The sequence below is a fragment of the Callorhinus ursinus genome, unplaced genomic scaffold, assembly GCF_003265705.2.
Source record: "Callorhinus ursinus isolate GAN/ISIS: 27379988/994484 unplaced genomic scaffold, GSC_fseal_2.0 scaffold8, whole genome shotgun sequence".
NCBI lineage: Eukaryota > Metazoa > Chordata > Mammalia > Carnivora > Otariidae > Callorhinus > Callorhinus ursinus.
The window spans coordinates 49,225,093-49,238,350 of NW_027397070.1; the positions used below are offsets into that span (position 1 = coordinate 49,225,093).

General features: G+C 40.5%; 2 protein-coding genes and 1 pseudogene across 3 annotated transcripts in view; 2 read left to right on the plus strand and 1 right to left on the minus strand.

The window, feature by feature from the left end:
* SNW1 (SNW domain containing 1) overlaps window positions 1–2,734 on the minus strand; it is a 33,328-nt gene extending 30,594 nt beyond the window's left edge. For both annotated transcript variants that reach the window (XM_025869540.2, XM_025869539.2), the window contains exon 1: window positions 2,618–2,734. In XM_025869540.2, the coding sequence (XP_025725325.1) occupies window positions 2,618–2,631 (14 nt within the window). In that variant the 5' untranslated portion in view covers window positions 2,632–2,734. The remainder of the gene's footprint in view (window positions 1–2,617) is intronic.
* ADCK1 (aarF domain containing kinase 1) overlaps window positions 2,548–13,258 on the plus strand; it is a 182,600-nt gene continuing 171,889 nt past the window's right edge. Inside the window, exon 1 of the mRNA XM_073895654.1 lies at window positions 2,548–2,567. The gene's annotated coding sequence lies outside the window, so the exon portion shown is untranslated. The remainder of the gene's footprint in view (window positions 2,568–13,258) is intronic.
* LOC112822725 (high mobility group protein B3 pseudogene) lies at window positions 10,572–11,454 on the plus strand (annotated as a pseudogene).

Genomic DNA, 13,258 nt, shown 5'->3' on the forward strand with positions numbered 1-13,258 from the left:
CTGCATTACTGATTTGTTTACACACACACACACACACACACACACACACACACACACACGCATATGGTCTGTCTCTCCTAGAACATAAGTTCTTTGAAAATAAAGGAGTTTGCCAGACTGATTTAATACTGTAAAACCAGCACTAGAATAGTGTCTGGCACATGGTAGATCTTTGACAAATACTAACTGAATGACGAATGAATGGATGGATGAATGGAGTCAAAAGTTTTGGGCTTCTACCATAGTTATATTCAATACACCATGTATATCTAATACACAGGAGGGATACAAAGATGGTTACAAAGAAGCCAAAACATTTACTTATTTTCTCTTTTCTTTATCACCTGCTGGAAGAATGGTTACCAATATGATCAAAAGGCAGGCAGCCTGCCAAAGCAAAGAGTTTAGATAATTCAGTAAACAGGTAACTTGGCCTGGATTAGGGTCTGAACATACTCTAGTCTTCCAGAGGGTCTTAATTGTGCTGCTTCTTGTAAAAGATGACATTCCCGTAAAGAGGCACACTCCTGTGGTGGCAGGGTAGGGGGAAGGAGTACATAGTGGGCTGTAGGTTGTAAATGCAAGCGGAAGTCTACCTCAGTAGTTCTCAACTGGGGGGCAAAGTAATTACAATGTAGGTATTTGACAAGGTCTGGAGACATTATGATCCTCAAGACTTGGGGGTAGGGAATGGAGAGGGGGTGGGGGAGGGGTGCCACTGGCATCTAATGGATAGAGGCCAAAGATGCTGCTAAATATCTTACTATACACAGGACAGCCGCATACCAGAATGAATTATCCAGTCCAATACATCAACAGTGCTACTGTTGTGACATCTTAGTCTACTCTTTTCCCTTCACCAAATAAAGCATATTAAATGCAAGTGATATTATTAGATACATAACCCCAAATACACTTGAATTTAGAGAACTAAATCAGTATGACTTTAAATCTTTAGTTTAGTAACAATAATTGGTGACACCAATACTGTAACACATCAGTATGTCAAGTCCCTGCTGTTAAGTAATCCTTGGTAGATCTTGGAGATAAATAACATTTCACCTAGAATCAAATAGAACTCAATGAAATAAAAAAACTAGGTAGTCCTCAAGGCTAGCCATTTAAAGACTGCACTCTGCCACTGCAATTTTAAGCACACAATACCCACAACATCTCTGTTATTTTTCCCGTGTCCTTTTCAAATTCCACCTTTTCCACAATACCTTTCTTCATAACTCTGGTAATCTTTGCACTCAAAGGTTTGCTGCTTGTAACATTTACTAAAGAAAACTCCCTAGTCCATTCAATTTATTTAATCTAATTCTTTTGCACTTAAGGTTAGTATTACACAAGTGAGCATTCTGTTATTCTTTTTCATATCTGTATGCCTTGTACCCCATCTTCCCTGCAAAGACTGTTAGATTTTTTTTTGTATACACACAAACCCTAGGATAGAGCAAGGCACCCAAAATTAATTCCCCCAAGAATTTCCTTCTTTTTTTTAAAGATTTATTTATTTATTTGAGAGAACGAGAATGAGAGAGAGAGAGAGTACATGAGAGGGGGTAAGGTTAGAGGGAGAAGCAGGCTCCTCGCTGAGCAGGCAGCCCGATGCGGGACTCGATCCCGGGACTCCAGGATCATGACCTGAGCTGAAGGCAGTAGCTTAACCAACTGAGCCACCCAGGCGCCCTCCCCCAAGAATTTTCTGATTAAAACATTTTGTGGGATTAACTGTCATCAGCCAGGAAAAATAAGTGTGAGGAGAATCAAGTGTGTTTAGGGAGCGCAAGCTTATGTCCTAAAACGATTACTTTACAACCATCTTTGACAACTCAACTTTTCCTGCTTCATTCGCAGGGAAAGTTTTTCTACTTAGATGTGGCAACAAGGTCGCGGACTAGTAGGAGTTATGTAACTCCTCGGAATCTCCCAGTTAAGCACCTTTTTCTCAAAGGCGGGGACCACTTTACATGCGGTTACCAAGGCAACTGGGAACAGCAAAAATCTGAAGTGGTTCTATCTACGGAAGAAATTCTAAGGTCCAAAGTTAAAAGTGCGGAGCAGCGGCGCATTATTAGTAGACAGTGGACACCACCAGTGGCTAATTTAAAAAAATCTCTGTTCAGTGCCGGTCCCCCCTTTTTTTTCAGGAATCCTTGTTTCGGGGCACAGGCAAGACTTCGGCAGACACACGGCGGTAAGCCGGGCAGTCGGCTCCCGCCGCTTCACTTCGCTCAAATAAGCCACTGCCCTCCACACCCCCGCCGTGTCCGCCCGAGCTGTGGACCAGACGGAGCGCTCTCCACAACCCCAAGATGCTCAAGCGAAAAACACGTGCGACTCCTTGGCATCTGAGGCCGGAGAACTATTCGCCACGCTGAGGTTTTCGGCCCTAGTGAGGGGACGAACTCAACCCGGGAAACTGCTCAGGAAAGACCCCAGCTTCAGTGAGGCCTAGTCGCCCCGGAAGCCGGGAGCAGGGCCTAGTCGTAGTCGCGGCCCACGTCGCTCTTTGTCCCGAGCCAGGTCAGCGCCCGGAGACAGTGGGCAGAGAAATGAAAAAGGTAGGTACTCCCAGACCCTTCCGTATCGAGGACCCCCATCAACAACCCACCTGGTGAGCGCCATCTTCTTCCGCTTCTTCCAGCGCGAGCGACAGCACCGCGGGGCGGGTCTTTCCCCTTGATGAGGAGGGGAAAGGAAGGAGCCCGCGATGCGCAGGCGCCTCAGCCGAAAGGCCTTCTGGGATTTGTAGTTCTTTGAACAAGAGTACAGTTCGGTTCTGTCCTAACCAGACTGAGCGGTTATGAGATAAGGGCTTCAGTTAAGAAAGGCAGATGCATCCCTTGTACAGTGTGACAGAATAGGGCGTTCCCTAGGCAAAATAACGAAGGTGAGATGCCTTTTAAGCTGCTTATTGTATTCCCTGCTCAGTCTCATTCTCCTTGTAGGGATCCCCAATGCAAGAGTATCCCAGGAACGGCAACGTTAAATAAAAGGGTGAAAGGGTTTTAAAACAATAGGAAATCGTGAGACTGTCGAATCGAGAGTTTGGGGGACGCTCTAAAAACATTCACACTCGAAACTTTTCTTTAAACGCTGTCCCCTACCTCCACACCCCACCCCCAAAACACTCTCCTGGGGAGGTATTGTGTGATCCTTGGTAAGTTACCTTTACAACACTTCTTTTGTGTATTATGTTCTGTTTTTATGTATGTACGTGTTTTATATTATGTGTTTTACGTAGATTATGGGTTAAACGTAATCTTCGATGACCCGGTAGGATAAATGAAATCTGCTTACAAATACTGAAGGGAGGGAAGTAGGTGGAGTATAGATGAAATGAGAATAGCCGTTTTTGATCACTGTTGAAACTGGATAATGGAGAAAGGGATGTTCATTATACTAACACGTTTGATATTTTCCATGATAAAGAGTAGATAAAAACTTTTAGTTGCAGTATAGCACACATACAGAAAGGTGCATAGAGTGTAAGTGTACAGCTCTTTGAATTTTCCCAAACCAACCGCACTACTTTGAGCATCAGAAGCAGCATTCCCTACCCAAGATGACTCAATTTCTGGTGACAAGATGTTGTAGGTTCATCTAGTATTTTTTCTACTCCAAACTTGGATTCAGTCATTTCTCCAGGGAGTCCTCCTTTAAGTGGGAAAGTCATATTTAGAGAGAATGATTTGGATGCTACAAATGTTCATTGTTATTGGGCTGATTATTGTTTGTAAGCCTTTTTAGTCTACAGATCTAAAAAATTTAGATATACACACATATTTTTTGAGAAAATGCATCATGCATTTATATTAATATTTTCCATGCAAATTTAGGATTACACAGATTTTACTTAATTTTGATTTTATATTCATATCTCTTCTGAAAATCTTGGTGCCTAATGACATTAACATAATTACATATGGCAATAATAATTAATTAACATAATTAACATAATTGCTTTATCCTACTGTATATATAAAATAGTTTCAGAATAACATTACTAAAATGATTACTAAACATATGCTTACTGATAAGTTTCTGCCTTTTTTTTTTTTTTGCAATTCTTTTTGCCCTTAGAGTATATCTCTCTAGGTGTGTAGAGTCAAATTGCATTGCTTCATATTGACTTGGGGAGAGGTGCACCTGATAGGCTCAGTTGGTAGAGTATGCAAGTCTTGATCTCAGGTTTTTAAGTCTGAGCCCCATGTTGGGTGTAGAGATTTCTTAAAAATAAATAAACACAGTCACTTGGAATAGTTCCTCTCTGTGAGATTATGCCACTAACTTGATAGTCAGGTTTATTTCATTTTGCTTTGGATTCTTAGGCGTTGCTTTAAAAAAATTGTTTTGTGAAACAGTTACATGGTTTCAAAGCCAAAATTTACCAAACAGGTAGTACATTTAGAGAAGTCTAGATTCTTTCCCTGACTCTTCTGTCATTTTCCCTTCCTCTCCTTATAGATAATCTTTTTAAAAAATTTTTATGGTTTATCCTTTCACTTAAAAATATACACAAACACATGTGTTTGTGTATTGTCTTTCTTTCTTAGAAATTGTTAGATACCATACACACTTTTCTCCACCTTCGTTTTTTTCACTTATTATTATATCTTGGAGATCACTCTTTTGCAGTATATAGAAATCAGATTGGAGATTTTGAGTAGAGAAGACACAGGATCTGATTTGTGTTTTATGAAGATCCTTATGATTGCTGTTTTGGAAAATGAACGCCAAGAAGCAAGGAAGGAAAGAAGGAGACCAGTTGGGTGGCTTTTGTGATAATTCAGGGGATAGATGCTGATGGTTTAGGGAGGTAGGGAGGTAGTAGTAGAGATGGTAAGAAGAGATTGGAATCTGGATCCATTTTGAAGGTAGAACTAACAAATTTTAATGATAGAATTGATGTGAAGTATGAAAGAGAATAATCAAGGATGGTTCTGAGGGTTTTTGTCTGAGAAATTAGAGGGATGGAATTGCCATTTACTAAGATGGGAAAATTGCAAGAGGGTCATGTGGGAGAAGATCAGGAGTTTGGCTTTGAACATGTTACATTTGAAATGGTGTTAGACAAAGATAGCCAGGTAAAGATGTCATGTAAATAGTTGTATATACAAGTTTGAAGTATGGGGGGAAAGGTCTGGGCTGGAGACCTTTGGGGGTAGATGGTATGTAAATTGATGATACTGGATGAGATCACCTAGGGAGTGAGTATAGCCCCAGAGGAGAAGCAGTTCAAGGGGAGATTGGCGAGATGAAAAACCAGTGAAGGAAACTGAAAAGGAATGGCCAGATGTTTGATCAATGGAATTATTGGAGATAAAGCATCCGTCTTGCTTTTGGATCAGAAACTATAAGATTATAGGCTTGAGTTACCAGTATTTATCTATCCTGGCAGATAGCAAGAACCTGTGACAGGAAAGAATGAGGCCACCATGCAAGAAAGAAGGAGACCAAAAGGGTAAAGAGGAGAATAAGAGATTGAGAGATGTTGAGACCTCTAACAACATCTTGGGAGTTCCTGGATTCAGCAGTGCCTGAAGACTGCACCATCTGAATTTTATTTATTTATTTATTTATTTATTTATTTATTTAGTCATCCTGAATTTTTTAAATTAAGTGAGCCAATGAATTATTTTGTTGGCTTTAATTTGGTTTGAATTGATTCTCTATCATTAGCAATGGAAAGGAGTTTATACAATATTTATTTTCTGCACTCCATTAATACTTATTTCTCCCCAAGTCTTAACATTTATCACACTTTATAGATTTTGGTGGTTTACTTGACTGCAAAGAAGATTGAATCTCTCTCCTCTCCTGTGCCTGAATAATCTTGGGCAAGTCCTCAACCCTCACTGGATATAGACTCCTTATCTGTAAAAGCATAGCGTGGGACCAAATAATATCAAAGATCCCTTCTAGTGTCAATATCCTTTTATTCTTGGTACGTTTTTCTATTTTTTTTTAAAGTATACCCACTGTGGGGCTTGAACTCACAACCCTGGGATCAAGAGTTGCATGCTCTACCGACTGAGCCAGCCAGGTAACCCATTTTTTTCTAGTTTTTAAATCTCTAGATAAAGAGTTTTAAAAATTTGCCGTTCCAGGAACTATGAATACACACAACTTAGATGAATCTGAGAGGCATCATGCTGAGTGAAAGAAGGCAGTCTCAAAAGATTATATATTACATTGGTCCTCAAACAATGCAGGCATTAGGGACATCGACTCTCCATGCAATCACAAATCCTTGTATAACTTTGACTCTCCCAAACTGTAACTACTATAACTTAATGTGAAATAAAATAACTTAAAACTTACAATATGGTAAGCTAGAGAAAAGAAAATATTATTAAGAAAATCATAAGAGGGACACCTGGGTGGCTCAGTCAGTTAAGTGTCTGCCTTTGGCTCGGGTCATGATCCTAGGGTCCTGGGATGGAGCCCTGAGCCCTGCATCGGGCTCCCTGTTCAGCAGGGAGCCTGCTTCTCCCTCTGCCTGCAGCTCCCCCTGCTTGTGCTCTCTCTCTCTGACAAATCAATCAATCTTAAAAAAACTCATAAGAGAAAATACATTTACAGTACTGTACTGTATTGAATCAGTACACCTATTTTAATTAAATTCCATCTATAAGTGGACCTCATGGTTCAAACCCATGTTGTTCAAGGGTCAACTGCATTTATGACATTCTTGAAATGACATAATTTTAGTGACAGAGAACAGATCCGTGGTTGCCAGAGATTAACAGTGGGGGTCAGATATGACCGCCACAAGAAGTGTTTTGGGGTGATGGAATTGTTCTGTATCCTGATTGTGATGGTGGTTATATGCCTTTATTACAGGTGTTAAAGTTCAAAGAACTGTATACCAAAAAAGTCAATTTTACTGTATGACAATTAAAGAAACCTGGTCTTGTTCTTACTGCCCTACTGTTAGAAAGGAAATGGAAAATGAATTCATTTTCTATTGTCATGTAACAAATTGTCACAAACTTAGTGGCTTAAGACAATACCCATTTATTAGCTCACATTTCTGTAGGTCAGAACCTGGCACAGCATGACTGGGTTCTCTGCCCAGGGGATCACAGGCCTAAATCATGATGTTGGCCAGGCTGGATTCTCATCAGGCTGAGACTTGGCAGAAAAGTCCATCCCCAAGTGCGTTTTTGTTGTTGGCAGAATTTGGTTGCTTGCCTAGGATTGAGGTCCCTGTTTTGTTGTGTGCTGTCAGTCGGGGCCACCCTCACCTCCTGCTGGCCACTCTCAAGCCCTTCCCATTGTGGATATTTGCTTTCTTCCAGGCCAGCTGGGCACATCTCCTTCTCTTCCTGCCACCAGACCAAGAAGACTCTCTGCTTTTAAAGGGCTCATTGATTAAGTCAAGTTGATCCAGATAATCTCCTTATCTTAAAGTCAACTTTGCCCTATAATGACATATTAACACCCCAAGGATTAATGCAAGGTGTGTATGTAAACGGTGAGCAGGGAGGGAGATCTTGGGATAGATCTTAGATCCTGCCACAGGATATAAGCCAAAAGGAAAACAAAAAACCCTATTTTGGTAAATGTAGGATTATGGATCACATTGTGTAGTGTAATAAGCATGATCTAGGAATCTGAAGATATAAATTCAAGCTATGGCTTCACCAGTAGACTGTGTTATTGTGGTCAGTGATGTGATATGGACCAGGAGTGAACGGTCAAGGAAGAATTCTTGAGATGTGTTCAGTGCAAAGAGATTTTATTAAAGCAGGGCAACAGGACCTGTGGGCAGAAAAAGCTGCACTGTGATTGTGAGGAGCGATTGATTATATACTTTTAAGTTGGGGGGGTAGAAATAAAGGAAAGTTCTAAAGAGATTTTCATATGTTAAAGAAGATTTATGGGATCCTGGAGGTCCAGCTATTATCACACCAAAGTTGCCTTTTGCCGCTAGCAAAGCATTAACAGTGTGGCAGTTGTGAGTTCCTGGAGGAATGTCACACTCTGCCTGTCTCCAGAATTTATCAGTGGGCTGCAAATTGTAAGGAAATTTAATTTTACCTACGTTTCTTTTGCCTTTGTTCTCCTCATCAGTCAAGACACTTCTCTGGGCCCCAATTTTATCAATCTTAAAATGCTGATCATGTTGGCTGCTGTACGCATATCATGGAGTGATTTTGGGGACTTAATTGAAGTAATGTAGGTGAACATGTTTTACTCAACTCTAAAGCACTATGTAAATATATATAGTTATTACTGTTAATATTTTGGTTGACATTGATCTGCTTTAACCTCTGCTCCAAGAATGTATTATTTCAATGTATTATTTCTGCAAATCAGAGAAGGTCCCAGAAGCCAAGATAAAGGAGCTTAGATTTAATTCAGCAGGTGATTCGGAGCTGAAGGAGGATTTAAATAGAGGGCTGGGTCACAGCAACTGGCAAGAAAGACAGTTCTTAAGTCAGAGTGGGTTTCTATGGTGATGAGAGACAAAGGAGGCCGCTGAGGACAAGGTTAAAGTAATTAACATGGGACGTCGGTAGGATACAGACCAAGACCTGAGATGCAGGATTGAAAGAAAGGGGCGGAGAAGTGCTTCTAGGATCCACTCTCATTTCTCCTAGGGCACATTCGAGCGAAGCATTTCTACCAGTGGTGGTCCCTCACTGTCCTTGGGGTGTATAGAGAATAACAACTGACTTTAATAGCAATCTTGACAAAACATAATTAAGAAAGCAAATCTACTGCAAAAACGATATGATATTATACCCCAAGGCCAAGCATTTTATCCAGTTTTCTGGGGGAGGAGACTTGAGTTCCATGTGCTGGATCTTCCTCAAAGCATTCATCCCTCATTATCACAGGTAAATCAGCAGCTGCCTGCTCGAAATAGAGAGCCCTCTGCAGTCCCCTGGTTGCCAGGAACTATCAGCTCACTCCACTCTTGGTATTCTAGATAGAGGGGGGAGTTCATTCTCAGAGACGCGAGGGCCTAACTTGATAACTAACTAGCTGTGACTCCAGAGCCACAGATAACATAACTTATGAGGTGGTAGGGTGGAGGGGTTAAGCACAGATTCCAAAGTCAGCTTTCCTGGGCTCCTCTCCCAGCTCCCTTAGTTGCTGGCTGCGCATCCTGGGCATACCACTTAACTTCTTTCTCAGTATTTTTTTTACTGGCCAAAATTTGGGAAAGTAAGTATAACCTATTCTCATAAAGTTGTCAGAACAATGAAATGATGTAACTCATGTGAAGTGCTTAGAACAATGTCCAGGGTTAATCTTATTGGCCTGAACAACATAAATTAAGCGTCTTGAGCTTCAGATTTTGCATTTGTAAAGTGAGGCAATTGAACTTAATTTTATTTCTAAGTTACCTTCTGCTTAACGGTCTATTCTTCTATATGATGGATATTTTTAAAATTTTATTTATTTATTTTTTTATTTCACTTATTTATTTGAGAGAGAGAGACAGAGATAGTGAGAGAGAGCACAAGTGGGGAGGAGAGGGAGAAGCAGGCTCCCCGCATAGCAAGGAGCCTGATGCAGGACTCGATTCCAGGACCCCGGAATCATGACCTGAGCTGAAGGCAGACGCTTAACCGACTGAGCCACCCAGGCACCCTATGATGGATAATTTTATTTAATGCAGTGCCAGTATTTTATGCTCTGATGCCATTCTGTTTTAGTTATTGCTGCTTTATTTATATTCATTCTCTGGTGAAAAGTAGCATTGCCCCACCTCCCTTTCATATGACTTCCCAATCTTTAAAAATTTTGTAGAATCAAAGTATTAGTTTGTATTAAAGTATAGTGGAAGAGGCCATACTTACAGATTACTTAGTAACTGCAAGAGAAAATGTGTAACTTTATAACGGAGAGATCTTGCCATCATCACAAGGATCATTTTTAGAAGAACAGTCTGACATTAGGTGCTTCCCCAATTACCTGATCAAGTCAGACCTAGCTTCCAGCTCATAAGAAATTCAGGAGATAGAGGAAAAGTTAAATAGCATAAGGAAACAGAAAAATCCAGAATGCGAGACATTCTACAGGACAACTGGCCTAGACTCCTCAAAATGTCAAAGTTATAAAGAAAAAAAGTAATAGAAAGAGCTGGATGAGACATACCAAATGCAATGAGTAAAAAAGCTTGATTGGATTCTGGTTCAGTTGGGGAAAACTGTAAAGATATTCTTGGGACATTTGAAGAAATTTGATATGGACTGGTAATAGACTACATTATGGTATTTTTGCTAAAAATGTCAACAGTTGTTAACATTTTGTTATATTTGCTTTCTCTGTCCCTCCCTGTCTGTCCCCCTTACTATAAACACACAGACACACAGACACACACACACACACACACACACACACACACACACACTTTGTTGTTGTTGTTAAGCTGAACTGTTAAAAAGCAAGTTGCACACATTTCATCCCCAAACGCTTTGGTATGCATCTCCTAAGAATAAGGACATTTGAGGCGGCTCTCGTGGAGGCAGTTAGCATGAGGCTGGGGAGCGCTGAGCCGCGCATCGTGCCCTGCGCTGCCCAGACTAGCGAACAGTACAGTCAAGATGGCTAAAGGTGATCCCAAGAAACCAAAGGGCAAGATGTCTGCTTATGCCTTCTTTGTGCAGACATGCAGAGAGGAACATAAGAAGAAAAACCCAGAGGTCCCTGTCAATTTTGCAGAATTTTCCAAGAAGTGCTCTGAGAGGTGGAAGACAATGTCTGGGAAAGAGAAGTCTAAATTTGATGAAATGGCAAAGGCAGATAAAGTGAGCTATGATCGGGAAATGAAGGATTATGGACCAGCTAAGGGAGGCAAGAAGAAGAAGGACCCTAATGCCCCCGAAAGGCCACCGTCTGGATTCTTCCTGTTCTGTTCAGAATTCCGTCCCAAGATCAAGTCTACAAACCCTGGTATCTCTATTGGAGATGTGGCCAAGAAGCTGGGTGAAATGTGGAATAACTTAAGTGACAGTGAAAAGCAGCCTTACAACAATAAGGCAGCGAAGCCGAAGGAGAAGTACGAGAAGGATGTCGCTGACTATAAGTCTAAAGGAAAGTTTGATGGCGCAAAGGGTCCCGCCAAAGTTGCCCGGAAAAAGGTGGAAGAGGAAGATGAAGACGACGAGGAGGAGGAGGAGGAGGAGGAGGAGGAGGAGGAGGATGAATAAATAAAACCGTTGCTCTGTCTCCTTGTGAATATACCTTAGGGTAGGGAGCGCCGCCGCCGCCACCCCTCTTCTTCGAGGCATGTCCGTTGCCCTCCTTTGGTTTAATTACACAATTGGGTCATATGGTCATATTGTAGTTTCTCAAAGTGCTCTAGAAATTGTCAGTGGTTTACATGAAGTGGCCATGGGTGTCCGGAGCACCCTGAAACTGTATCAAAGTTGTACATATTTCCAAACATTTTTAAAATGAAAAGGCTCTCGTGTTCTCCTCACTCTGTGCACTTTGCTGTTGGCGTGACAAGGCATTTAAAGATGTTTCTGGCATTTTTTTTTTTTAATTTGTAAGGTGGTGTTACCTATATGGTTATTGGCTAGAAATCCTGAGTTATCAACTGTACATATCTATAGTTTGTAAAAAGAACAAAACAACCGAGACAAACTCTCGATGCTCCTTGCTTAGCGTTGAGGCTGTGGGGAAGATGCCTTTTGGAGGGGCTGTAGCTCAGGGCATGCACTGTGAGGCTGGACCTGTGGACACTGCAGTGGGCATCCATTTAGCTTCAGGTTGTCTTGTTTCTGTATATAGTGACCTAGCGTTCTGCTGCCATTCTTAGCTGTGGCAAAGGAGGGGTCAGCTGGCATGAGAAGTGTTTGGATCCTTTTTAGTTAACTGCGGTAGTTTTAAACTGTTTGTTTTTAAACAAACTGTAGAACTCTTCATTGTCAGCAAAGCGAAGAGCCACTGCATCAATGAAAGTTCAAGAACCTTCTGTACTAAACACACTTTGCAACGTTCTGTTATTTTTTTTTGTATGTTTAGAATGCTGAAATGTTTTTGAAGTTAAATAAACAGTATTACATTTAAAAAAAAGGAATAAGGACATTCTTCTATAGCTAATATCATCCTAAATGAGGAAAAACAGAGCTTTTCCTCTATGGTCAGGAATAAGACAAGGATGTTCAGTCTCATCATTTTTATTCGACATAGTACTGGAAATGGGTTTTTTGTATATGGGTTTTATTATGTTGATGTATGTTCCCTCTAAACCTACTTTGTTGAGTTTTTTTTTTTTTATCATGAATGGATGTTGTACTTTGTCAAATGCTTTTTCTGCATCTATTGAAATGATCATATGGTTCTTATCCTTTCTCTTATTAATGTGGTGTATCATGTTGATTGATTTGCAAATATTGAACTACCCTTGCAGCCCAGGAATAAATCCCACTTGATCAAAGTGAATGATTTTTTTAATGTATTGTTGGATTTGGTTTGCTAGTATTTTATTGAGAATTTTTGCTTCTATGTTCATCAGGGATGTTGGCCTCTAGTTCTCTTTTTTTGGTGGTTTTGATATCAGGGTAATGCTGGCCTCATAGATTGAATTTGGAAGTTTTCCTTCCTTTTCTACTTTTTGGAATTGTTTGAGAAGAATAAGTATTAACTCTTTTTTTAAGTATTTGGTAGAATTCGCCTGTGAAGCTGTCTGGTCCTGGGCTTTTGTTTCTTGGGAGTTTTTTTGATTACTGATTCAATTTCTTTGCAGGTTATCAGTCTGTTCAAGTTTTCTCTTTCTTCCTGTTTCAGTTTTGGTAGTTTGTATGTTTCTAGGAATTTATCCATTTCTTCTATGTTGTCCAATTTGTTGTTTTTCATAATATTCTCTTATAACTGTTTGTATTTCTGTGGTATTGTTATTTCTCCTCCTCATTTGTGGTTTTATTTATTTGGGTCCTTTTTTTAAAAAAATATTTTATTTATTTATATGACAGAAGGAAAGAGAGCACAAGTAAGCAGAGCAGCAGGCAGAGGGAAAGGGAGAAACAAACTCTCCGCTGAGCAGGGAGCCGGATGCGGGGCTGGATCTCAGGACCCTGGAATCATGACCTGAGCCGAAGGCAGCTGCTTAACCGACTGAGCCTCCCTGGCACCCCTATTTGGGTCCTTTCTGTTTTTTTTTTGATAAGTCTGGCTAGAGGTTTATCAATTTTATTAATTTTTTCAAAGAACTAGCTCCTGGTTTCACTGATCTGTTCTATTGTTGTTTTGTTTTGCTTTTGCTTTTAGTTTCTATATCATTTAT